Here is a 25,540-nt window from a genome sequence, read left to right as displayed (position 1 = left end):
GTCGGCTAAATGACGAAATGTAGTTGGATGTACATTCAGTAGGAGTCATAATCATGAATCACTCAAAAACTACCAGTACTGTCCCACACCAAAACCACTTCATAAAGGACAGGTCACTTTCTTCTTTCCTATCAGGTAACGTTATATAAATCTTGAGGATCATTACATTTTTGTAACGCAGAAAATAAGATCAAAGTTAAGATGCAATGAGCCTATAAAGCTGTTAAATAAATGTTAAGTCTTGCTATGTGTTTCCAAAACAACAAGCAGTAAAAATAAGCAACACAGTGATCTTAATCAGATTTTTTTATTTATGCATAAAATGCAAGGATGTAATTGGTGATTTGCCTCACATGGGCTTTGGAGGTGCCCTGGGGGCAGCACCCTGCAAAAAACATGAAGAAAGGTTTAGATGATAAACACTCAAAGCAACAACAAAAAGGACAGTTTAAAATATTACAAATGGTGATGAATGTGACAGTTATCCATATTATACAAATCAAGAAAAAAAATTGCATTACTATTTTAAAACCACTGTATATCCACTTAATTTTAACATGAGGTGGTTATTTAGACTTACACTAGGCCTGAAGCGAGGTGGTGGTGTTCGGTCTTTACGAGCATCCCGGGATCTGTTTCTCACCACTTTACTGTGAATGGCGCAGCTTACACAGTAATGCAGCTTCACGTAGAGCTTGGGCAATACGTATGCTACACACAAGAGAAACAAAACTTTAAATCCAAGGGAACCAACAGAATTAAGTATGATAAGAGAACAATGTTGCAGTTTTACAGATTTCTATAAATAGCTTTTGATTGTCATTATAAGGCTGTACAATTACAATGTAGAGACTCCTCTTTTAAGAAATGCTGTCCGCCCTCTTTCCAAACAGGTACCCGTGTAGTAAATGTCATGACATGCACTTACAATCAAACACGCTGGCCTCTGAGATGTCTCTCACAGCAGCGGCCTCCACAATGTTCCTGATGACAAACTTTTTGATGGCCTTGTCCTTAGGAACGCAGCGGGCACAGTTAGTGCAGCGGATGGGCTGGACATGTCCACGTCCCTTCTTTGCACGGCCGTTATTCCTTCTCTTCTTAGTCTGCCATTTAAAAATTCAGAACATAAAAGCGTTAGAACACACATGCCAATTTAACACAGTTTAAAGTAATATAAAAATCCTTTTAATGCCATTAAACAATAATTCACATGCATTCATAGTAAAACATCATATTAAAGCAGTGGCAGACTACTTAACAATAATACGAATGTATAAAGCGGAATTAACGTTTTGCATAATACAAATTGTATAAGCTTTATTTACGCCTTGCTCTTGGAATTGTAGAGCAGTACAATTAAGTGTGACATTTCAACTTGGTTTTGACAATTTCATTTTATGAATGTTAAACTGTCCCATTAAACAAATTCATGTTACACGTAACATAACAGTGCAGTATTGCGCACATAGCTACAGCATTAGACTGCATATACTAAAGGACTAAACAAAATACGCCTTTATACGCACATAATCACATATGTGTTATGACATACACCAGTCGAACTGACAATAATAAACACACGTTTTAAGTGCATTTCGCTTCATATAAAAAGAGTTGGCCTGGGCCTGCCGCGTGCTGCTACATCAACAGCCACATGCTCGGTTGTTAGCCGCGTACAGAAACTTCGCAATTTAAATGTGCCATACCCCGAAATTACTGGTCATATTGTATTAAGGCAGACACTTTACTAAATATATGTTGTGGCCATGCGTTTTAGGTGACTAGATATAGAAAATTTCACAAAATAAACGCGTTCCCGATCGTCCGCAAAAGCTCGAGACTCACCATCTTGAACAGGAGGCAGGAAAGAGGACCGGAATAGGCGAGACGGAAGTTAAAAAAACGTCCGAGGCTAGATACATAATAAAAGTTCATTAAGGAATTGAAGAATGAATTAAATTGTCAGTTTGTGTTTCATAAATATGTTTTTTTGCTGTTTTTATGTAACATACATTACTATATCACACAGTGGTACGTGTATCCCTAATAAAATAAATCGTTTATTGCGGAAGGACACGTGGTTGTGCACGTAAAAGCAGTTTAACTGTCATCTGTTTAAATATATAACAAATTAGTATGTGGTAACAATCGCGATAAAACATCAGTGAAACAATTCACATGGATACTTGTACTAGTAGAACCACAAGTAGAACGCTATGAAGATTACATGTAGCCAATGAGAGGTCTTTATCTGCCGCACGTCACAACATTCCAAAATGTATTCCAAGTGATTGTGTTGAACTTCCACATCAATATTTAATCGGAAACAAAATTAAGGAAGTATCATTTAAACCTATTCTGAGAATCTACCCTACAAAACATTTACTTCTGAAATTGAAAAACGATATAGATACGAATTTCCCCTTTTGGAGTAATTGCTTACTGTGGTTCATTTATACTGGTAACGTTACTGCCCATTTTTTTTAAACTTTTTCGAAAAATGTTTGCGATTTTATTATTAAGAATATTGATAGATATTTATTTTAATTTAGCAAACTTTTGGGTGTTTTGGAGAATCAAAGAGTTTACCATGCCAACAACTGTATTCAATTAATAATTTGATACTTTTGTTTTCATATACATAGATGTACATTTTCAGGAAGAAACACCCGTTTTATTTACTTTAAAAAAGAAATGGAACTTTACTTTGATTCAATTCGATTTTCTTTTAAACAAAAAGCAATGAAAACTTTACAAATTTGTAATTTCTTTAACATCTTAATTCATATAACAAATGAGATGTAAATTGTTTAACTCTTTTTGTTTATCAACCTAAAATAACGTAATCATTGAAATATTGATCATGTGAATACTACCATACAACACATTTCTTAATTGCTTTTCGTTTACATCTCAAACTCATATGTATCCTTTTGCATCATACCAAACAGGTTATTAAAAGTCAGGAAATCCATTAGGTCCAAATACAATATGCTCTCTCATATACTTTCTTGTTGCTTAAAATGAGAAACATGTTCTTTAATCATATTTGTGTAATCAATGCTCAAGAAAAGGTTCTATTGAGGTCCAAACCTTGAAGTCTTCCGAATAAAATCACATTTGAAAAAAGATTTTCAATTTATATTATTTTAATTAACATTCTAAAAATACCAAATACATAAAATGTATTTAAAAGAGATACACAGAAAATTACAAAGTTTGTAACCTGAAAGGTTAGGATATAAAATCTTTGAGCATGATACACTGAGAAATAGTCAAGAAGAAATACAAACTCATCTTAGTCTCGTAAAATTACAGGAAAAACTGTGGATCAACACATACGCAGACAGATGAAGTGGTTTTGTTGACATAACAGCAATGTCAGTGGCTCACATAGGAAAGGGAAAATCTGGGGGAAAATCCATCAGTTTGAATCTAAAATCAAAAACAAAATATAATCTACCAGCATGGTCCATAAAAGGAAAACACACACACACAGGCAGGCAGACACGCACGCAGGAGAACACAAGGAAAACAATAGAAAACTTCCAAATTAAAATATCGACTGGACAGAATGAAGACTGGCCATGAGTCTTATAAATTTAGTGCCAGCGATCACAAGCTTTAATCCCAGAAGAAATATTTTTTTTAACAATCCATATGCAAAAAAATCAAAGCACCGCTTGAGTTTGGTCAAGATGGTTACTTGACAGACATGCAAAATGATCTCAGCTGCATCTCTTCTTCAAAGTATGCTTAGCAAAGTTTGCCGTTGTGTACTGATGTGGTTTCAGTTCCGTCTATTCATATCTAAATCATAAAAACAGGCATTCTGTCTACCAATATCAAGAGCAGCACAAGCACGCTTATAAAAATGGTCCATCGTACTTCACATCTAGCTTATTCGGTTTAAAACAAATACGGAACAAAAATCCATGGGAATTGTCAGAGTGAGTATATTCATGGTGCGCTTTAACTAACTAGTGCAAATCTGACAAAACAGTGTGCTTGCTTCAGTGGTTTTCAGTCTGCAGGCCCTCTTAGCTCACAACCAATTGAACATTTAATATATTTCACCAAAACCGCCTTTAATGCCTTACCACAGTTCTAGACAAGTTTGACAATTTTGGTTGTCCAGAATCAATTTAATCTAGTATAGCATTTATCCTCAATACCCCTCTAAAATACTGGCCTCTGTTAAATATCAATGTCGAGGTATAAAATTGCTCTCCACCAATCAGGGAAGACGAGGTGGTTAGGTACGACTGGTTCACACACACACACACACGAGACACGCAGATAAAACATGTAGGTAAAGATGTAAGGATATTCAATTCTTCTGATGTCATGAAAGCTACGAAGTCTTTGCAAAAAAAAAGGGGGGTTTCTTTTCTGAGCCAAAAAAATTTGAGAAGACATGTCTGTATGCTGTTGTTGTTTTTCTTAAACGGCCATTCCCACAACAATTCGAGTGAATCCTGAGGTTCAGGTATACAGGAGGCTGTTAAGTGCAGCAAATGTTCCTGCAGCATCACTTGGGCTCAGCTCGATACCAGCATTGCGGCTTAAAAAAATCTGTCAGGTCTCCCTGAGTTAGTAGCACTTCATCGTGTAAGTCTGCTTACATTTTTTTGTCTTTTTTATAATAAATCCACAAAAAAGGTCATGAAGAAAATCTCACGAATGTACAACTAGCTTTGGAGGGGCAGTTGGTAGCATCTGAACAGTCTGATAGAAAACAAAGGATCCACGTTTAAGATGCTTGCTGAAGTTCGTCTCGTCTATCCAAATACTTTTTGCTGCCGTGATGGTGCAAACTGAAATCTCGCACGGTACAAGCCAGAGATGAGGTTATTGTGTTTGCAGATGTGTGTCTGTTTAGGTGCTAGACCTCTTTATGAGATGCATGGGCCTCGTTTATAAAACACAAGCGCATGCATGTTACCACTGCATAAATACAATTGTCGCTGCATTACTGTTTACATCTGATGAGCAGCATTGTTGATATTTAAATCTGACAATCAGAGGCACAGACAATGATGTCAACCTTAAGACAAATTTTGTTCCGTAGAATGTATTTGCTGTACAATATTTCATAATAAAGATCTTCTACATATTAACATATCGATTAGGAAACATCTTCTATTTGCATATCAACTTGCGTTGTAAGGGTTCATTGTGTGAATTTAGCCAGTTTGTTTCATAAAAGAGGCCCATTTTGTGTATAAATAAGAATGCATAATATGCTCATGTACTCTTGTATGGAAAGTGTGTTTGGGACGTGACTGCGAGTGTGTGGACAGTTCCTATTTTCAAACACTTGTCAATGTAAATTGTGTTTAGTGTTGTTCTTGCTGGTGCTTGTTCAGGTGTGCAGACAGCAAAAGGTGCTAAATGAGCGCTGCCGTGTCTAGCACGTTCCTGCTGGGATCCAGTGTGGCGAAGAACCGCACGTCCCGGTCCTTGTCCATCCTCAGTTCAGACAGAGCCTCCTCGAGCTCGTCAGAATATGCACTGCCTGGATCTTTGAAGTATGCTGAGATCAGAGTAGACAGTTATCAGAAGTAATGCTGAAACAAAATGCTTTCTAGTAATAATGTGCTTTTAAAATAAATAGCTATTTGGAAAAAAGTTTCAATCTCCCTAAAGATGCATGTGTAAATTCAGTTTGCCATAATCCGTGTCTTACATTTTTCCAACACGCTTTGTCTTAAAGCTTTGGCGACCAGCACGCGCACATTGGGCACAGGATCTGACGAGAGGCTGAGCAGACTGGGAAGAAGATGCTGTGCAAACTGGTCCATGGGCATACAGTCCTCCTCCACTACCGCCTGCACAGAAACATAGGACGGTTTCTCAAATGTTTGCCGTTACTTTCACAGCTTCCGGAAAGTGGAAACAGACTAACTATTTGGACAACTGTGTACTGCAAGTTTTGTTGCTGAAACCTTACCTGACAAATGAACGCGAACGCCTGCCGTCCAACCCATTTGGGACAATGACAGAATCTCATAACAAGCTCATTGATGAAATTAACACCAAGGTCATGAGCTCCACACGAATACAGCTTCTGCAAGATTTCCACCACCTAAACACACGTATATATATATATATATATATATAAATACAAGAGGTCATTGTACTGAAAAACGTTCTTTGAGTTTCGAAGCTCAAAACATCCTTGTTAGTACAATAACAGCTCCAGAAAGACTGAAAATAGACAATGACGATGCAGTATCGACTATTTTAGAAAACAAGCTAAAAACAATACACTCAATGTACGCTTGAGGTGAAAAGACTCACCAGCTTATACGAGATCCACCGCACTTCAGATACTTTGTCAGAGCAGAGGTTAAGCGCTATCTGTCTGAGGTAGTCATAGACATCGTTGTGGCTGTACAACTCGATGATCAGGATGAGCTGTCTGGATGCAAAGACAAAGACACATGTGAATACCAGAGAAGTTAGATCACAATTGAGGGTTGAATGCAGAAGAATGCTTTAATAAAGGAGCTGAATGTTTAGTACGTACTCTGCTAGCTCAAAGCGGAATCTCCAGTTTCGGCTATTGTCCGTCACCATGAACTCCTGCAGCTGATACAGATATTCTCGACGCTTCTCGGCATGAAGCAGCTGTGAACAGACACAGAATGATTGAAGTATTAGTATAAGTAACTTATTTTGTTGCGAACTACAAACATTGAACAACTATGTGAAAATTTGTCTAACACTGTGTCTACACCGGATGCGTCAGGCGCGACGGGACATGACAACCGGCTTAGTAGGTTTGTCGCTTTGCACCACATCCATTGTGGAGAAAAAATATAATAATGGGTTCTAACGCGTTTCTAATGTATTTGTCTTGTAGCGTCCGATGTAGACACTGTGTTAGACCTACATGAACGGTGTACTTACCTTAAGGAAGTCATAAAGGTGTTTGAGGACTCCTATCCGCACCTCATCTAGATCTTTAAGAAAGCCGTTAAATATGGGCACCAGGTCGGCTCCGGTCAGCTGATCTCCCAGAATCACAGCCAATTCGTGGATGGAGAACGCCAGTGTCCGACGCACCTTCCACTGTCAACACATTCAATCTTTACTCATCTAGCACAAATTTCACCTCTGAAGGCACAGCCATGTATATTATACTTCATTTCTATCAATGGATCATCCCAAAAATTACACACTGGACCTTTAACATGATAACAATGTTGTTATTAAAGTAATAGTTCAAATGAAAACAATCTCATCATCTGTGTCAGGTCTGAAACAACGGCGTGAGAAAGTGCAAACATTTAGTGAAACAAATGCTAAAATCCTTCAAGTCGATTAATTCAAGTCTCATTGGTCCTTACGGCCAAAATAAACTAGTCATAACAAATGAGATTTTAAGTTATAGACAAATTAAGTGCTTGTTTTTGATTTTAATTTAGCTAAAAAAACTCAAAATATGAATGAATGAGATTAATAATTTTGAGTAGAAACAGATTTGAGAAATGCTGAAGGCACCATAATGAACGTTAAGTAACTTTAGTATGATTAACATCACAATCCCAAGAACTTTAAAAAGGTCATCTAAAGGAAAGTTTACCTGCACATCTGTTGCGAGGGTCTCGTATGTGTCTTTTAGGCAGTGCCAGTTCTGTCTGCCCAGCGTCAGGGCAACACCTGGCAGACTGAAAGCACAGTGTTTGGCAATCTCAGTGTCCACTGTCTGAGCTCGAGCCGGGTCTGTCATGGACAGGTACTGATCCAACAACTGCTGTGGAATGACGTTCTGAGATGAAGGACAGAAAGAACAAAGGTTAGAAGGCAATCATCTGGCTGTTTAAATAAAATAGTGATAATTCTATCAACTACAAAACAAACACAAGAAATCTATATTTTTAAACTAGTTACAATATACTGTATCAGTTGGTACATTACCTGAACTTTAGTCTTCTCTTCTTCAGAAGCTTTGGTGATGTCAGAGTCTTTCTCTTCCTCTACATTTTCAATAAGGTCTGACTCCTGTGTGCAGACACACATTTACAATTATATCTGTACTGTACTGTCCCGTGTTAATATAATTATAATGCTGCGTAAAACAGCAACCCAGGTAAAGAAATCATTCAACAAGTGATATTTTCAAAAAGAAATTCTCTAACCTCACTGCTGGGTTCAGAATCATCTACAGGTGAAGTAGACGGCGAGTCTGAGATCTGTGCGTCTGTCAATGAGAGCTCGCTCATGGCGCTGAGCTCCTCTGACGTCGGAGAACCTACAGAACCGTTACTGTCTGACAAAGAATCTTCTGCATCTTCTATCTGGCTCTCTAGCTGAGCTGCTTTCAGCGCAGCGGATAACACTTTCACTTGTGCTATATTAAAAAAATAAACATTTAATACATTTAAAAGCTGAAGCACACAATAAACTTAACTTTTTGCCTAATGCTGTTACCTTGTACGTCAGGATCATCTAGGTGAGGTTGAAGGCAGTCCAAAACCTTCTGGATCTGTGAGCTGGTGGAAGGGCCTTGAGTATCTAAACTTGGATGCTTTTCTATCTTATCACCTTGTGCTTCTTCTTTGTCGCCGACTTCCTCCATCCACACATCTCCGTCCTCCTCGTTTCTCTCATTTCCCTGCAGTAGCTGGAGGTCTTGTGTGATGTCGGGCAGCGGGGATCTCCAGTAGTTAAAGGAGTTGTACATTGTACAGTCATCTATCTGTTGGTTGGTGTGTCTAGACAGGCCCTGGGCAGAACGGTCTTCATGAGGATTGGACGAGTGCCTCGTGGGATTCTGGTGGCCCTGTGGAGGTTGTGACGTTGGAGGTGATTTTTCAGAGGTGGGTTGCTGCTGGTGTAAATCGGGCTGAATGAGATGTTCTGAGGGACTTAAATTGGAGGCGTTGCAGGAGTTATTTGAGCTGCTGGGGTCAAATGGTGAGAGACGTAGCAATCAGAATTTATTTAGACTTAACAAACATCTACGATATGAAGAAGTGAACCAAAATAGTTTAGTTAAGATGTGCAACCACAAGTATTTACCTCTCAGAGATCTTGAATATCTCACGAAGGGTCCCATCCTCACAGAAGTGCAGTCCTGTGATTGAAGGATTGGCAAACGTGGAGATAAAACGACCTAGAGATTGGAATGCAGCCTGCCGCACCTGTGGGGTACAATCAGAGTAGCAAATCAAACCACATTAAAATCGTTTATTTTTTTATGAAGGGATAAAGAAACAAAGCAGGTATGATCATTCTGATTGATCAGTTGATAACCACTGAGCTGTATATCAATCTGCCATCCTCTTCCCCCATTTACCATAGCTAGTTGCATATCTCCACCTCTTCTCCCAGAACCAAACAAACAGATTTAATGTTTCATTTATTCACATTATAAGTAACACACAGTCAATCACAAAATAAAGAACATCCTGATCCCTGATCATGTTTGAAGAGATTTATTTATTTACCATCATTTAATTTAAAACTTGTATATGACTTTCTTCTGTAAAAGGACGTATTTTTATATTCATGCAATAGTGCTAGTGTTGTTTGGTTGCCAACAATCTTCAAAATGCTTCCGCATAACCTCTTTGAGCGGCAGCTGTGTTTTTGGTGTGCATTGCTCTCTTACCCATCGTGATTGATCGCTGATGATATTGATGAACAACGGGGACAATTTTGAACGCCGCACCTCTGAAGAAGTGCAGTTTGAAACAACCATGAAGCACTCAGCACAGGCTTTCCTAATACCCCACAGACTGTCCGAACACAGGTCGAAAAATTTTGGCATCTGAATTGAGAAAAAAAACTATCCATTTAAACAAATCTCTTATACATGGATATGGTTTCACAAGGAACTTGGTTTTGTCATTTCTGAGACAAAATAAATGGAAAAATACAACTAGTCTGGGACTTAACTCTATGGGGCGGTTTCCCAGACAGGCTTTAAGCATAGTCCCAGACTAATTTAAATGTTCGAGGTGTCTAAATCGAAAACAACTTGAACTGACATATCTTAAAATATATCAGTGCCATCGTTTGTCTCAAGATGCCCACTAGTAATGCTTATTGTAAAGAATGTTTTAAAAATAACTGAAATATCCTAATTTAACCAAGGCCTGGTCCTGGTTTAAACTAATCCCTGTCCGGGAAACCACCTCTTAAATCGGTCACTGTTAGCATGTACAAATATAAATAGCTCTTATTTTAAAAAACAGAAACGTTTCTCACCAGTAGTTTCTCAGTGGCTTCCTGACCAACAATAGAACAGAACTCGCCAAAGTTTGCTGCACAGACCTGGTGCACAGAAAAAGAAAATACATTTTCAATGAGGTTTAATTCAGTCTCCTGATAACAACGCAGTTACAAGACTTCTACTACTGCTGTTAATTTATGCACAGACCAGACAACACAGACCAGTCACTCCAAGCCACTTGGGTTGATAAACCACACTTTTTGCATTAGATACTTAAGACTCAAAAAATACCTTTTGGGACCAATGTGGATTACGTAGTTGTTACTGTCCTAATAATACAGCTTTTTCTGGCTATAAACTCAACGTCTTGGATATATTAAGCATTTATAGAGAACATGATCGGCATGATATTTTTAAAATGCTTCCAACAAACATAATAAATCACACACCCTGACCAGCGATACGAAACAAGTTACCTTGCGAACTTGAAACAGTCTGGCGTCGCTGCACAGCTCACAGAATCGCACCAACAGAAGGTGTTCCACTGTGTCTTTAGTCAACATAGTCACCAACTTGCACATGATCTGCAACAAAATATTATCAACCCAGAGATCAATACCAAAATATTGCTTTTTCAAACCTGCAAAACAATTAGCAACAAGTGCAGGTGGTTTGAAGATACGTGTTTCTTTATATTACAGCAACACAGGATTTGTTAGTAAGAGCAGGGTTACTTTTAGAAGCGTTTTCATTTTCACACAAACGATGCTTACCGCTACAGCCTCGATCTTGTAGTCGTCATCGCTGCTAGGTTCTGTGAGCTCCAGCAGCACAGGGCAGACCCTTCCCTCCATATCGGCCTTACTCATCAGACCCTGTTCCAGAAGAACCAGAAGGGCAGCCTGGCTCGTCTTTCGCACCTCATAGAAAAACAGATTAGATACGTTAAAAGCTAGTCAATATACTATACTAAACTATATGTTACGTGTGAATTTATGGATGAGTCTTTTATCCAAAGCCATGTTCAAGCTATACATTTCAATGAATGTGTGTTCCCTGGGAATTGTAATTCATGACCTTAGCACAGCTAATGCAATTCTCAATCATCTGATTTGCATAATCTCTAAAATCTCCTTCACGCTTCTGCACATTCAAAACTGACACATTCTTGACAAACGAGAATCTTCTTCTAATGCAAACGAAAAAGCTCTCGTGTATTGTAAATGCACCTGTTAAGCTACAGCAGCAATTCACAGGTATCACTTACCTGGTTATTAGGATCTGTGAGATAACGGACCACAATAGGTACTAGATACCGAGAGAAGGCTTCTGGGAAATTGGGGCGGTTTTCGTGGAGGAACATGGCAATGTTCGGTACCTGTTCCATCAATTCAGCTCTCACTGTTGGTTCTGTAACATATCCACACAGACACAGACGTTGTAATGTATACATAACCACCATACAGCCACATGCTGAACACAGGTAGAAGTCTCAGTCACCTCCATCCTCAGACATTCTGGCAACCGTTTCCATGACGCTGATGAAGTCATTTTCATTCTCACTGAACTCCCGGAGCACATCTAGCAATCCCCGTGCCACTATTTGCCTGGAAAAAAAATCAAGACATATTAGACCAGATCTCTTGCTATTTCGAAATACACCACAAAACTCTTTGCAAAAAATGACAGGTCGCTTTCGGAGTCCAAAAAACCAAGTGTAATTCTACAATGACAAGTTTGTAGAAACAACCTGAATCGGAGGCCAAAAACCAACCAAGTGTACTTCTAAAATGACAAGTTTGGCCCCATTCAAGTCTTTCTGGTCCAGCAGTGAGAAACCAAGTCATATCAGGTTTGCATTAAGCCCTTACATTTTTAAATTATGTTCCACCATCGTGCCATAAAAATGTATTTACAAATTGTCTGTATCAAATCTCACTTCTGTATAATATCTTACAGTACTCCAAAGAAAACATTCAGAACTGCATGATGAGGGAAAAAAGTTTACATGTTTATTGACTTGTGTACATTTCATCACTATCATATCTCACCTATTGAAGACGTTTTCACTAAAAGCATATTTTTCCAGTCGACCCAAAGGGGTGAGGTTATCCTGGCCTGCATCCAGGAACGTTGTTATCCGAATCCCTTCGCACTCTGAACCGTAGTCATCGAATCCAACTTCGAGATAAAATTATAGACATTTAATGACGAAGTATAATTTAATGTCCAGTCTTTTAGCACAGCCCCATGGCGGCATTAAAAGCGTGTACTTTCTAATTAAACCCGGGAATCCCTCTAAAAGAGTGATATAGAGTAGCGCTATTTGATCTACAGTTTACAGACTAATCCGTTTAAAGGAAAGCATTTCTGCTTTAACATTATCCAATCCAAACACTTTTAAAGTAGAGTACAGATCCAGGTGTAATGTTGTTGCACCGCGTATATGTTACCAAAAGAACAGGGATTTTATTACGTGTGGTTTGGTTCTGTCATCAAAGTCTATACTTCAAGTATAGAATATCACGTACCACAGCCATCTTATTGAAACATAAGCTGAGTACTGTGTGATCTGTTCTGGATACTTACAGTCGTCCAAATCATCATGGCCATCTTCAAAATATAAAGACAGACCTGGGGAAAGAAACCAAAAATGAGAAGACTGGCACATTATGAAAATTACGGTGTTTTTTACTAGAGTAATCATATTGCGTTTGTAGTAAGATCATACAGTAATATATAGAGCTGTCACGATTATCAAGTTTGGCTGAACAATAATTGTCTATGAAATTATTGTGATTATAGCTATCAATTGTCCTTGACAATATAACTATTAATAACAATTAATTTATTAAATGAAGAGAAAACTATACTTTAGAAATGTGAAACTTTTGTAAACAACTAATATTATTAATTATAGTTAAGTGACCTTAATAGAGAAGAGCACTAAAACTAGATAAATAGCTTTGTATACTGTGCTAGGCTTTAATGGACTAGTTTTGATACACTTATGTATTTTGTTGCCTATGTTGTTATAATTGCTTCCAATGTTTCGTCATCTGTAAGTCGCTTTGGATAAAAGCGCCTGCCAAATGACTAAATGTAAATGTTAAGGCAGAAAGTCTGAAAACCTAATCAATCGACATGAAACATACAAAGCTAATACAACTCAAATGATGGAAAAATGTCATTTGAATGTAAAGTAGGTGCTGATCAAGGACGTTGGGTGTAAAATTCATCAGATGCTGTGCAGATCAAACTCGTTTTCTAAGGATACCCAATAATTGCGTTATCTTCTGAAATAACGTCAAATAATTACGATAAGACGGTTATTTAATAATTGTGACAGCCCTAGTAGTACCACAGTCTCACACACTACATAGTTTAGCAGTCTCAGCTAACGTTGTCATGACGTTAGTTAAAGTTCCCTCAAAGTTATCCAAAACTCTTCATGCAGTAATGCTAAAAGAGCATTTAATCAACATTATGTGCTACACGTTCTAATAACGTCAGAAAAACGTAAATCTTACATTGTTAGTGGAACTTTTGAAAGCATCCAGAAACAATGTTTTCATAACCTAATGATTCATGTCAGCAAAATGTTTGTACATCTTTTGTAAGATATGATTCAACTGTAGTATTTGTTGTGAAATCACAGTAGACGCAAATGTACAATCTGAAAAACACGAGCATAAAATAGTAAAATATATGAAAACTATTTACTAATATTCGACTTCTTTCTATGGAAGCAGGTGACTGGGTTTTGACACATCGTTTCACGTGTGTGATGTAACGTTTCAGCTTGTATCGCACTAGCATGTTGTCACCGAAGGAAAATACGTCAAATAAAACGCAAGACATGACTGCAGAACTGTCTAAATACTAAAACCTTGATGTGTTAAACACTTTAACTGACATTATAACGTATTTTGAACGGTGTTCGGCCAACCAAGACGTTATCCGGAATCGACCCAGTCTGGCAGGCTAACAAACTGACTGTCAACGTCCTGTCACCTCAACCATGCCATCTTTACTATTCTGACTAGATTTGAATGTTAACGTATATTATAGAGTATGGATTCTGACACATTTAGTCAAGAAACAGCTCTACAGAAAAGCACTTTTATCCTCACCACACTGTGTGGATGTCCTTTCTGTTAGCTTCCCTACCTCGAAACTAGTCTTAATCTTCTTAAAAAAATCACCACACGTGTGACCTTTCTTCCACAATAGCCCTATAATGTATAAACATCACCCCTGGTCGTTAAAGTCCGTGCAATAACAGACCCGAACGACTTTAAAATGCCTCATAAAGCTTTAAATAACAATATTATCAGCACGTTACCTGCCATCTTGATTTACACCGAGGCTGTCACTCCACTTCCTCAAAAGATTTCCTGCTCTCGTTTAAATCTCGGCATCCATACGAAGACTAAATATAAACAACGCGAATAAACTCGACTGAAACAAGCGCTTTGCCGCCTAAAATTATCGCGAAAAAGCGAATCTCTCAGGCGAACGGTCGGTGACCGAAAAATAAGACAATGTCGATCACGTGATTCGTCAGCCGGAGTTCAAGATGGCGGCCGGCGAGCAGCTCGCGTCGCAACTAATCGATCCCTAATTTTACATCTAAATCCTTTAAATAACAATAAAACGCTTTAGGGTAATGTGAATATATCACACTAGCGTATTACATCGCGCACCACGATAAACAGCGGATTTCAGACACTATCGTGTGGACACATAGGCTGTTTGTGTTCTGTTTTTTTTTTAGCTTACGTCAGTTAGAAGAAATAGTTGTTGATCGTGTTTATGAAACAGCCTGGAATGTTTGGGAAGTTGTTACTAGTTTGGAGGTTATAACATGTCGTTAAGAGAGTTAAAAGTATGCCTTCTTGGGGTAAGATAAGTGCGCACTTTTTATGACTTGACTTTGCTGTGGTGCATTGCGTGTTTGTGCATATTTTGTTCGTGTTTTGATTGCTGTGTTGATACTTGATCATTGGAGTGTGTTTGCAAGTCATGACTTGCGAGTAAAGCACGTGGGTGGTTTTAACGTTACCTGTTGTGCAAGCTTTGGTCATCTCAGAAGTATGACAGTGATTTTATCAGGGCTGATGACGTCATTGACCCCATTCAAGAGGGGATGTTAAATATCCATTCAGGATGTTGTGTTAGTGTTACACACTAGCTTGTATTTCACACCATCTGCTTTGGGTTTAAATGTCAATATATTTAAAACCTGTTAACCACATTTTCTTGATCGTTGACAATATGATACTTGCTTCTAGAGTAATGTCAGACATTGTTCCTGAGTAACAAATTACTCTAATTAAACTTTTTTACAATAAGGAATTATGCTTCGTTGTAGAGTAATGTATTACAGTGAATTATTATTATGCACTTGCATTGCATCATTTATTGAGTTCACTTTGTTGGTATTTATATGAACTGTGTTTTAAAAAGTGTGATCTTGTACTTAAAAATGTAAGTTTAATTAATTGTCCATGTGAGACTTGAAGTGATTTAAGAGCCATGTGTTTTCTCTACACGTTTTCGTATTTGTGTTACAGGATACAGGGGTTGGAAAGTCTAGTATCGTGTGGAGGTTTGTGGAGGATAGTTTTGACCCCAACATTAATCCCACGATTGGGTAAGACTGTATTGCAAAACACACACTTGCAGTTAGGTTGTGTTGACTCTAATGCAGGTTTTTCCATTATTAAAGTGTAAAGCTTTAGGTTTGGCAACACTTACCCACTATTGCTCTAGTGACATTGCTTTAGCATTGCATGTGCTTAAAATGATATTAACTAGTCATGTTGGCTTGTTTTCAGAGCATCATTTATGACAAAGACCGTGCAGTACCAAAATGAGCTTCACAAATTCCTCATCTGGGACACAGCCGGACAAGAAAGGGTAAACACAGGAAAAATTACAAACACTTGGTTGATTCATGTTGATAGCCATTCAAATCTTTTCACTTTCTGTTTTTGTAATGTTTTGATGTGCCAACAGAGGGCAGTGTTGCTTGCGTACATGTGTGTGTATGCAAGAAATGAAATAGTTTATATTGTAATTTAATTATTTGTATTTTTTATTTAAAATGTATGTGTGTATAGTGAATGAATATTGTGGTTATACTTAAATCTTCTCACTACTGTTTCACTTAGCATGTGAACGTGTCAGTGGGAGATGTTTATCGCCTCTTACAATTTGACAGCGGTCTTGGGGCTGTTTGGAATCTGATCCCTTCTAATGTTTGTCTATGATGTTATGTGATGCTTAATGTAGAATGCCAAGCGGGCCACACAAGCTGCTAGGAAAATCATAGTGTTAAAGAATTTCTTTTCTTTTTCGTATTTATAGCATGATCCAAAAGTCTGATGCCACATTGAAAATCATTTAAAACATGTTAAGATAAAAAAGTGAAACAAAGAAATGGTATATGGGATAGTGTTACACATATTAAACACTTAACACTTTAAATTCAACTTGTCACTCAAAGTTGCTGGAATATTCGGCAGCATTTTCAGGAAAGGCTAAAGATGTAACCATATAAAGCCTGATTCAAGCGTACAGGGACTGCAGCATCTGACTTATCTGGCCTGCCTCTCCTCATCTGTTAGTGTTTAGTGCTTTGATGTTTTCCGAGCGGTAAGGAGGGTTCGAGTTCATCATCATGGCATTGGTAGAAGGGGTCACGTCTTCTTTGCCCTAGAGGCTGATGGGATGAAACGTTAGGCCTTGTCAGAGATAAAAGTTAGAGAAGAGAAATTGAAGCCAGAATCTCTCTTGCTCTCTCTTTATGTCTTCTATTGTAAAGACAGACAGTTTGGTCCACAGATTCTTGTACCCTGGCAGGAAATGTAAGCTGGCCTTTCTTTTGCTGTCAGGGTCCTGATTGAATAATTATTCAGTACATTGCTTTTAGAACAACACTGGAAAGATTGTGAATGTCTTTTTTCCGTGCCCTTTTGAGTTGTGTGTGTTTAAAAAACCAGGGAGGAAGGAAACAAATCAACAGTATATCTAGATTTTTTTCTGTAGCATTCATTTTATCATCAAAGATCCCTGTCAGCCATTTTTAATAATCAATATATCTTAATTTCTTTGTGGGGATTTCAGCATTTTTAGATATAATATATAGTCAATTTTCACGATGTATTGTCTTAGACATACCAATAAAATCACATTTTGGAATGCCAGACATCATCCCACACCTTAAGACAAAAGATAACCAAGCTAAAACATTTCCTCAATTTTGTAGTGTGACCCGAAGGGCCAAAAACGGCTATAAATGTAAGAAAGAGTGTCGGTCAAAGTGATTTATTTATTTTATTGGCAAAAAGGAGAGCTTTTCTGGCTCTGTTTTTTGGCTCTGGTCTGCATCCAATACCGATCCAATACAAATTCAGATTTTTTTAAATAAAATAATGTGCTTTGCATGGCTGTTGAATTATTTGTAGAGATGAATTGTTATTTGCAGATGTTATCTTAGTTGAGCCCACGTATTACTGGTGCATTGATCACAGTTTCATATGTGGGCCTAGAATGGATTAAAAATGGGATTTATAAAAATTAGTGGCTTTTGGGCTTAAGTGTTCATACTAAACTCACTTTATCAATAGACCCTAAATGAACATTAACTGTTAACTTTCTAGTCTGTATCCATTCCTTTTTAAGATTGCAATGAACTTGTAAGATTCCAAACATTTGACAAAACCGTCTCAGGCAAATCACACTTTAAAATAACGTCTATTTACATTTTCAGGTCAGAGTGACACATGTTGGCTATTTGCACAATTATATTTCAAGCCTAAATGTTTTAGAAAGTATGTAGAAAACATGCCAAGGTTTCTTTTTTTTCTCTCCTCCTCTCTCAATCACTCTTTACTGCACTTTTACTCTCATTTTTTCCCAGCGGAATGGCATACCCGATCCAGCTTGTTTTTATTAATCGTGTCTTACTTTCTTTTATTTTTGATGATCGGCAGTTGAAAACCCAAATATGCTATTCCATAATGAATAAAACACAAACTCGGTCTGACACGTCGTGCTCATCTTTCCCCTGATGGCTCCCACATGTGTTGATGTGCCTCTCCTGCAGCTCCTAACTCAAGCCCCTTTGGCACGACTGTCTGAAACACAAGTTCTCCTTGAGGCTTTAACGGTGGCTCACGTCCGGGGGGGGTTCAGTGTGGTTTTCTTCAGTTCTGTTTGAAATCTGTAAGGAGCATGTTGGAATAACACCCGTTTATTTGTATTTGAGTTGTCCATTTAATTCGGTGTGAAAGTCAAAGGGGACCTCTGCCAAAACTTACAAATTCTTTCAAAGTTGTGATAATAAGCATATGTAGGTTGAGATCAGGATGTTATCAGTGATTATGGGGTCTTGCTCTTTTTGAAAATACGGTGTGTCGTTTTTCTTTCCTTTCATATGATTTTTCTCTCCTGCTTTTAGTTTCGTGCCCTGGCTCCCATGTACTACAGAGGCTCTGCTGCGGCTATCATAGTGTATGACATCACTAAAGAGGTATTGAAACGCTTCTTCATTATTACTACACAAATCTTTCTGCTGTTCAAGTTATTAAAGGGATAGTTCACCCCGAAATGAATTCTGTCATCATCTACTCGCTCTCATGTCATGAAACACATTTGATGTTTTTTACAAAAGGAATTATGGGCTGAAGGCAAGATTTGAGCAATGAGTCTTGACTTTCATTTTGGTTCATACAATGCTATTACAGTATATGGCTTTAGAAGACTTATGGTCACTGCTTTTACAGTATATTATGTTTTGGTCACCATTTACTGAACATCAAAAAGTACAGAAAATGAGCAGACTGAAATCTAAGTTCATGTTCAAAACCGCAGAGTGAGATACATGGACACCAAATCCCACAGGGTTATGAAACAAATGATGTCGTGCCAAATTTAAGTATGTGGAACTATAAATGAGATTTACAAGATTTACATGTTTTGTCTTTCACACAAAGCACGTTGACAGTTTTATACGAAGGCTGGCTGTGCGTGTCAAAGATCAAAACCTTTTTGAGTAAAATTGAGAAATCTCCTTTTCTCTTTCCTCAGGAATCACTCCAGACTCTAAAGAACTGGGTGAAAGAACTTCGCCAGCACGGACCACCCAACATAGTGGTGGCCATTGCTGGAAACAAATGCGATCTCTCCGATGCCAGGTGAATTCCACCGTCCCCGCCACGAAACACTCCACATCCCGTCATCTCCGTTCAGATTGAAGGGATGCACCCACGGTGACTGTCAACTCAATTCGACTTTGGGAAAAGACCTGCATATTTGCTGTCAGCTTGTCCTGAAAACAAGCCGCGTACACTGTTATCGTGCGCGCGACTCATGAAAAAAAATCCACTCGGTCTGCAATTTATCTTTCCAGTTAAATTGCTTCTTTCTTCCCACAGGCCCAGTGATATGTCTTGGTTCACCATTGCTTTTTTTGGCACGCTGATGAGCTGTCAGTGCGGTTGTAATTTACATCTCGAAACCATAAAGACCGAGACGTTGAATCTGAGGGATAGCAATCGCACCGCAAGCATTCGGGCACTACATATCAGGGAAAATTCTTGCGATTGTTCAGTCTGGCTCAAAATGGCACTTTTTGGCAAATCTGATGCCGTTCTGTGATCCAGCGCTATCATTTATTTTAGAAGTTGGTTTTGTTTTTGTTCTCTAGATGTACTTGTAGTCTTAAGTTGATCAAAATGTGTTTGGCATATTTTGGCCCGTTTGTCACCCACCAGGCAAAATGTTATGTTCAATCAGGGCCATAGTAAGACGTAATTGCCTCTCCTTATTAAAGGGACAGTTCACCCAAAAAAAAAATTCTGTCATCATTTACTCACCCTCGAGTTGTTCCAAATCTCTACAAATGTCTTTGTTCTGATGAACACAAAAAAAGACATTTGAAAAATGCTTGGAACCAAACATTTTTGGACCCCATTGAATAAAATAGTTGGACAATTTTACAATGATAGTCAAAAGTGCCCCAAAAGTGTATCTTCTTTTGTGTTCAATGGAACAGAGAAGAATATATGGCATGTTTTTCAACTATGGTAATCAATGGTGCCCCAGAACTATTTGGTTACAAGCATTCTTCCAAATATCTTTCTCTGTTTCTTTAGAATAAATAAATTTGTACAGATTTGGAACAACCTGAGGGTGAATACATGAAGGCGAATCTTTGTTTTTGGATGAGCTGTTCCCTTAACTGCCTGCTGTTCAATCATATAAAGACAATTACCAGAAACCCCTAGCAACCACATACGAATTCACAAAAATGTACTCCGCACCTTAGCAACTGTATCGCAATGCCGTATAACTTCTCAAAACACTTGCGTTGTGGCAATGACCACTCACTATTTCTTCAAACGCACGAGCGATGTGTCAATAGAAAATTGATATGTTACCTATGTGACCGCCCCGTTACGTGTAGGGCAGGTGCAATCCGATCAGCGCCTCTGATCAGGTGACAGGTGCAACAGCTTGCACACAATAGTTTACCACCAGCATGCTGCTGTGTGCTAGTTATACACCACCATTATAAAGTTAAGCAAGTTTTATATCCCACATATTCAGAATAACGCAAACGTGACAATTATTTGTCAATAATTATAAGCATGTCAAAACCGATGATTATTTTGTTGTAGTAAGCAATTGTAATATACATCTCCTATGTACTTTACTCATTTCCCCCGCCTTATTCCTGTTTTTGTATTTTTTCTTCTAGGGAGGTGTCGGAGAAAGACGCCAAGGACTATGCCGACTCTATTCATGCCATATTTGTTGAAACCAGTGCCAAAAATGCCATTAACATCAATGAGGTCTTTATTCAGATAAGTGAGTATTTTCTAGTTATCAGCGCTTTGTGTGTGTTCTGCATTTTGTGCTTGATTTTGTTTCGTCCATACATGATTGAGCTTTCGAATTACATAGTTGCCGATGTAATAAATGTTGTTTTTTGCAACACCATCTATGATTAAAGCTGTAATGAAATGCACAATCTATAATTGATTCTGATGGTGGTGAGAATAGTGCTTGGTGGATATTTGTTCTCACCTCTTGGACCAGGGATGGGTTACAGGATGTGTATCTTTTACCATGGGGTTTGGCAGTTACCCCATCCAGAAACATGCATTCCTGCGGGTGCACAAAACCATACTTGTGACTTGTGCAAGCAATCAGATTTTCGTCTTTGTATACGTGGTTCTAATTACCGCCATATGTTTTTCGCGTGGCTGTAAAATGTTATTGCAAATAATCTCACGTACATTAATATTTGCTCAGTGCCTTGATGAAGACTAAATGGAAACTTGTGTTTCAATAAACTAAAGTAAATACGTGCAATTTCGATTTCTTTCCAGGTCAAAGGATCCCGGTTTTAGATGCCGACGGTTCCTCTGCGGTCAAGGGCTTCAAACTACGTCGCCAACCAGCGGAGTCTACCAGAGAGCGTTCTTGCTGCTGACGTGGTTGTAAACACTCCAGCCAAATCTCTGGAACCTTCACGACCTCTCACTTTCTTTCCACTAGTAACCATGAAGAATAACAGATGAAGAATGTGATGTCAGCGGAAGTTACCAGAGTCCCTTTGAAGCTGAAAAAAAGTTGGATATGGATTTCGACTTCAAATCCCGACGCATTGTTCCACTACCTTGAGAAGAGAAAATGCCCCCTGCGGTCTTTGAACCTCATCTTATTCCTCTGCCCTGTTCAGAGGTCCTTAGGGATCAGTTTCGGTTCTAGATCACTCCCCAGAATCAGACGGCAACAAAAACACCTGCCGAACATATCAGTGTGCTGTCTTGGTCTCTCTCTCTCTCTCTCTCTCTCTCTCTCGTTCTCCTGCGAATACTCTGTTAAACTCCTGTGTCTTCTGCACTGTATCTGCATATTTACATTTTTAGCATTCTGTCTATGCAAGCTTTCTCGTCTCCTTATTTTTGCAATTATATATACATGTATAAATGGGTGGATCTTGTTAAATCTGGCAAGAACTTGTCTGGGTCATATTTTCCCCAAAATCAAAGGAAAGAAAAAAAAATTGCCCAAAGAAAGCAAGTCATCCTGCAAAATGTTTAATATTTTAAAGTAACAGTTATTTAGCTAAATAATGGATAAAATGTGACCAAGGCATGCAAAGGAAAGTTTTCTACAACACAAATCTCAAAATGTGTGTATTTTTGTTTTGTAGAAATACACACAGTGTGTGCTTTGGTTACAGCATAACTTTATTATCTTTAAAAGAGACTAAAAGTCAAGAATAAACCAATAGTTTATATAGTACTATAATACAGGTTGATAAATCTGAAAAATCTTTTGGGCAAAACCTTAATATGCATTAGCGGCAATGTTTTAAACTTTTTTAGCACTTCTACTTGAGTTTATGAATATTTCAAGTTAAATGTAAGAATTTGTGCCAAATCTTTTTGAAATGTAGTCCTTGAAGAATTTTGTAACTGAAATGTAACAATTTAACGTCAGTCACATAGTAACAGATTGACAAGAAAGTAATGTTGATGACAGGAGTGTGAGGTCACCAAAACAAGTTTGCATATTTATAAGTTTGCAAGTCACGATAACAATAATAAAAGATTTTCTGTCAATGTTGTAAAAAGGTTAAAATAGACTTTTATTTTCACAATTATGGCTGTCCGTTGTTACTGCTTGTATTGCATATTGATGTCATTAGGGAAGTACAGGCCTCACACTTTGAGATAAAGGTCCCCATGTTTGAAGTGTTAGATATGATAACATTTCCAACTGTTCACATGTTTTCCATATCAGAATTTTAATAGTAGTGGGCAGGAGCCAAATGCCTGTGTTCGGTTGCATTGTTGTGGGCTTTGGTCCTGGACTTTGTTAATGCATGCTTTATGTCTGAATCTTTCTGGAATTGCTATTTAACCATTTGTTCAACAGGTCTTCAGATCCCCTTTTATTGCGTTTTTACTGGTTTAAGTGGTTTTATGAGGTCTTGCCAAATGCCCTAATTTTTTCATAAACATTTTCTTCTATGCTTCATTTTCTTGCTTAATATGTTTTGGCCTTCACATCTAACATCCTTTTACTATCTGTACAGTGATAACAAATGTCTTTTTGGAAACCATATGTTTCAGAAAGAACATAACTTTTCGAAACCCCTAAATCTTGCCTTACAAATCCAAAACTGAATAGTTATGCCATATCAAATATTATGATTTTCTCATGCTTCCCAAGATTTTCCTTAAGTACTACATTTTGTTAAAAAAATATTCTTAATTTGAGAGGAAAAGTTATTTGAAGAATTTATCAGAATTGCATATTAATCAAGCGCCTTTTTAGTTTAAATCCTTGACATACATTGTCTTGTGAAAACATTAACTATTATAATCTGTTACGTTTTATCACACATGCATACCCGCAATGCTTATGTTAATATGTGCAGTGATTAAATGTACACAGGTTTATACACTGTTCTCACACAAGCACAAATCACACCACCTCTTAGTTGTTTTAAAGTTATTTGGCTTCTGTTGTGTTTTATAATGGTACTTAAAGAAATTAAATGTGACAGTGACAGAATGTTGATAGTGTATCAGAATGGATATTATGGGCATTGAGTTTCATGTATCCTATGACACTATATATGCAGTGTTGCCAATGTTCATGATGTTGTGCAATAATAATACTTATTTTCCCACAAAACATATGCTGTCGATTAAGTTGCATGAATTTAGATGTTAGCCCCACAGAAATGTATAGCCTTATTATAGTCATTTAGATAATCCATGAATTTGATCTTTTCAATATTCCTTCAGTTTTTTTAATGAAAGAGGGGAACTGGCAGTACTACGGAAAGTTTGCACTTTTGAAAATTGCTGCGTGTCAATCTGTGTCCTTTTGCCCTTGTCAAAATAACTTGCAATGTTTTGAAAAATGATATTGCTAAGCAGTCTCTATTGATGTTTATACAGAAAACTGCATAATTACCATATAAAACGAATCGTCCACTGACTATAATGTACCACTTGATAAGTAAATGTTCTGTTGCCCTTAAACTTCACCTTTTTGTTTTCTTAGTCATGTAAAACGTTTTGGACTAGGAAACTTGGCTCAACTAATGCCACGTTTTTATAATACATTTTGAGGGGCCTTCACAATGTGTGGAAATGAATTAGACTAGCCATAGATGTTGTCGAATACAAAGTTTGCGATCTACTAAATGGCTTAAAGTTCTTGAATTTTTAGCAATCTGAAAAGGAATCACAGTCTTCTCTCGCACGGGAGACAAATTTTGTACTAATGCCTTTGAATGGAACTACACTTAAAGAGGACAAAACATGACTTCTGGTTGTGTGGTTCTTGGATCAAAGTACAATGACAACGATCTTGGGCTGGCCCTAAGAAAGTTGTGAAATGTTTTACTTGTAGATACCACAAATTAGATTCATTTAGTAAATAATATGTAGTCTTTCTGTTATACTTAACCATAACTTACTATTGTATTTCAGTAGAAGTAATTTTACCCCATTTCATGTTTTTTTTATACCGTTTAGCCTTTCACTATTTTGTCAGGCTTGAAAATGACATTTTATTTGTGAATGTGCAAAAGTGAGATGTTGAGCTCTTTATTAATATTAAAATAATACAAAATCCATATGCATTTGTCGTTATTAAATTTGGACAGGCAAGTTGGGGTTGATCGATCTTTAATGTGATTTGAACCGTGTAGGATTGATCTAGTTTAAATTTTATACAAGTATAAATGTATTAAGGGTGTAATGCCGAGGTCCTGAGAATCTGTTTGCAGCAGTAATGGTTTCTGCTGTACTGGTCGTTGGGCTATATATATGAATATGACACTTGTGGTATGTGAGTATCTTTGGCAGGTTGTCCCTGTTGCTCTTTTAACTGTGCTGAGGAAAGTAAAACTGTCAGCTTGTTCAACTGTCATGCCGACTGTAACTAATCTCTTCTTAACTGAAGTGTGCTAATTGTTGTGTGTCACTGGGCTCAGTTATTTTGTGTAGTATCTGTTGTGACATTTCACCCAAAAAGAAAAACATAATTGAAATTTACAAGACTTGATTTATTGGATCACTTAGATTGTTTTAATTACAGATATTATTTCATGAAAATTAAGCACATTTCCCGTCATATTCTAAGCAGGCATTTTACAGTCTAGACACATTATGTTGAATGGTGTTTTTACTCATTTTAATAGACTATATTATTATTTATTTACTATATTATATTCTATAATATGGAATCTTTTTCACATTACCGTGATGAGAATACTTTAAAAGTGCACGTAGTATGCACGGTCTTAAA

The 25,540-nt window shown here is 37.6% G+C and overlaps 3 protein-coding genes across 3 annotated transcripts; 1 reads left to right on the top strand and 2 right to left on the bottom strand.

The window, feature by feature from the left end:
- Window positions 1-291: 291 nt before the first annotated feature.
- On the bottom strand, window positions 292-1,882 carry rps26l (ribosomal protein S26, like). The gene is made up of 4 exons (XM_079459742.1): window positions 1,849-1,882; window positions 929-1,106; window positions 581-711; window positions 292-385 (listed from the first exon to the last, which is right to left on the bottom strand). The coding sequence occupies exons 1-4, from the start codon at window positions 1,849-1,851 to the stop codon at window positions 350-352; spliced, it is 348 nt and encodes a 115-aa protein (XP_079315868.1). The 5' UTR covers window positions 1,852-1,882; the 3' UTR covers window positions 292-349.
- Window positions 1,883-2,659: 777 nt separating this feature from the next.
- Window positions 2,660-14,765, bottom strand: ppp4r1l (protein phosphatase 4, regulatory subunit 1-like). The gene is made up of 20 exons (XM_079459651.1): window positions 14,535-14,765; window positions 12,779-12,823; window positions 12,241-12,370; window positions 11,690-11,796; window positions 11,457-11,599; window positions 10,963-11,109; window positions 10,666-10,773; window positions 10,225-10,290; window positions 9,626-9,784; window positions 9,034-9,155; window positions 8,443-8,915; window positions 8,151-8,362; window positions 7,930-8,013; window positions 7,595-7,780; window positions 6,919-7,080; window positions 6,536-6,636; window positions 6,307-6,427; window positions 5,957-6,091; window positions 5,693-5,834; window positions 2,660-5,539 (listed from the first exon to the last, which is right to left on the bottom strand). Exons 1-20 carry the CDS (start codon window positions 14,539-14,541, stop codon window positions 5,394-5,396), a joined length of 2,796 nt encoding a protein of 931 aa, XP_079315777.1. The 5' UTR covers window positions 14,542-14,765; the 3' UTR covers window positions 2,660-5,393.
- rab22a (RAB22A, member RAS oncogene family) lies at window positions 14,670-24,861 on the top strand. The gene is made up of 7 exons (XM_079459652.1): window positions 14,670-15,092; window positions 15,766-15,845; window positions 16,030-16,111; window positions 18,657-18,728; window positions 19,286-19,392; window positions 20,958-21,067; window positions 21,592-24,861. The coding sequence occupies exons 1-7, from the start codon at window positions 15,057-15,059 to the stop codon at window positions 21,693-21,695; spliced, it is 591 nt and encodes a 196-aa protein (XP_079315778.1). The 5' UTR covers window positions 14,670-15,056; the 3' UTR covers window positions 21,696-24,861.
- Window positions 24,862-25,540: the final 679 nt, after the last annotated feature.

This window comes from Barbatula barbatula (assembly GCF_947034865.1).
Source record: "Barbatula barbatula genome assembly, chromosome: 7".
Classification (NCBI taxonomy): domain Eukaryota; kingdom Metazoa; phylum Chordata; class Actinopteri; order Cypriniformes; family Nemacheilidae; genus Barbatula; species Barbatula barbatula.
The sequence above is the reverse complement of the archived record's forward strand: the minus strand, read 5'-3'. Positions and strand labels throughout refer to the sequence as shown.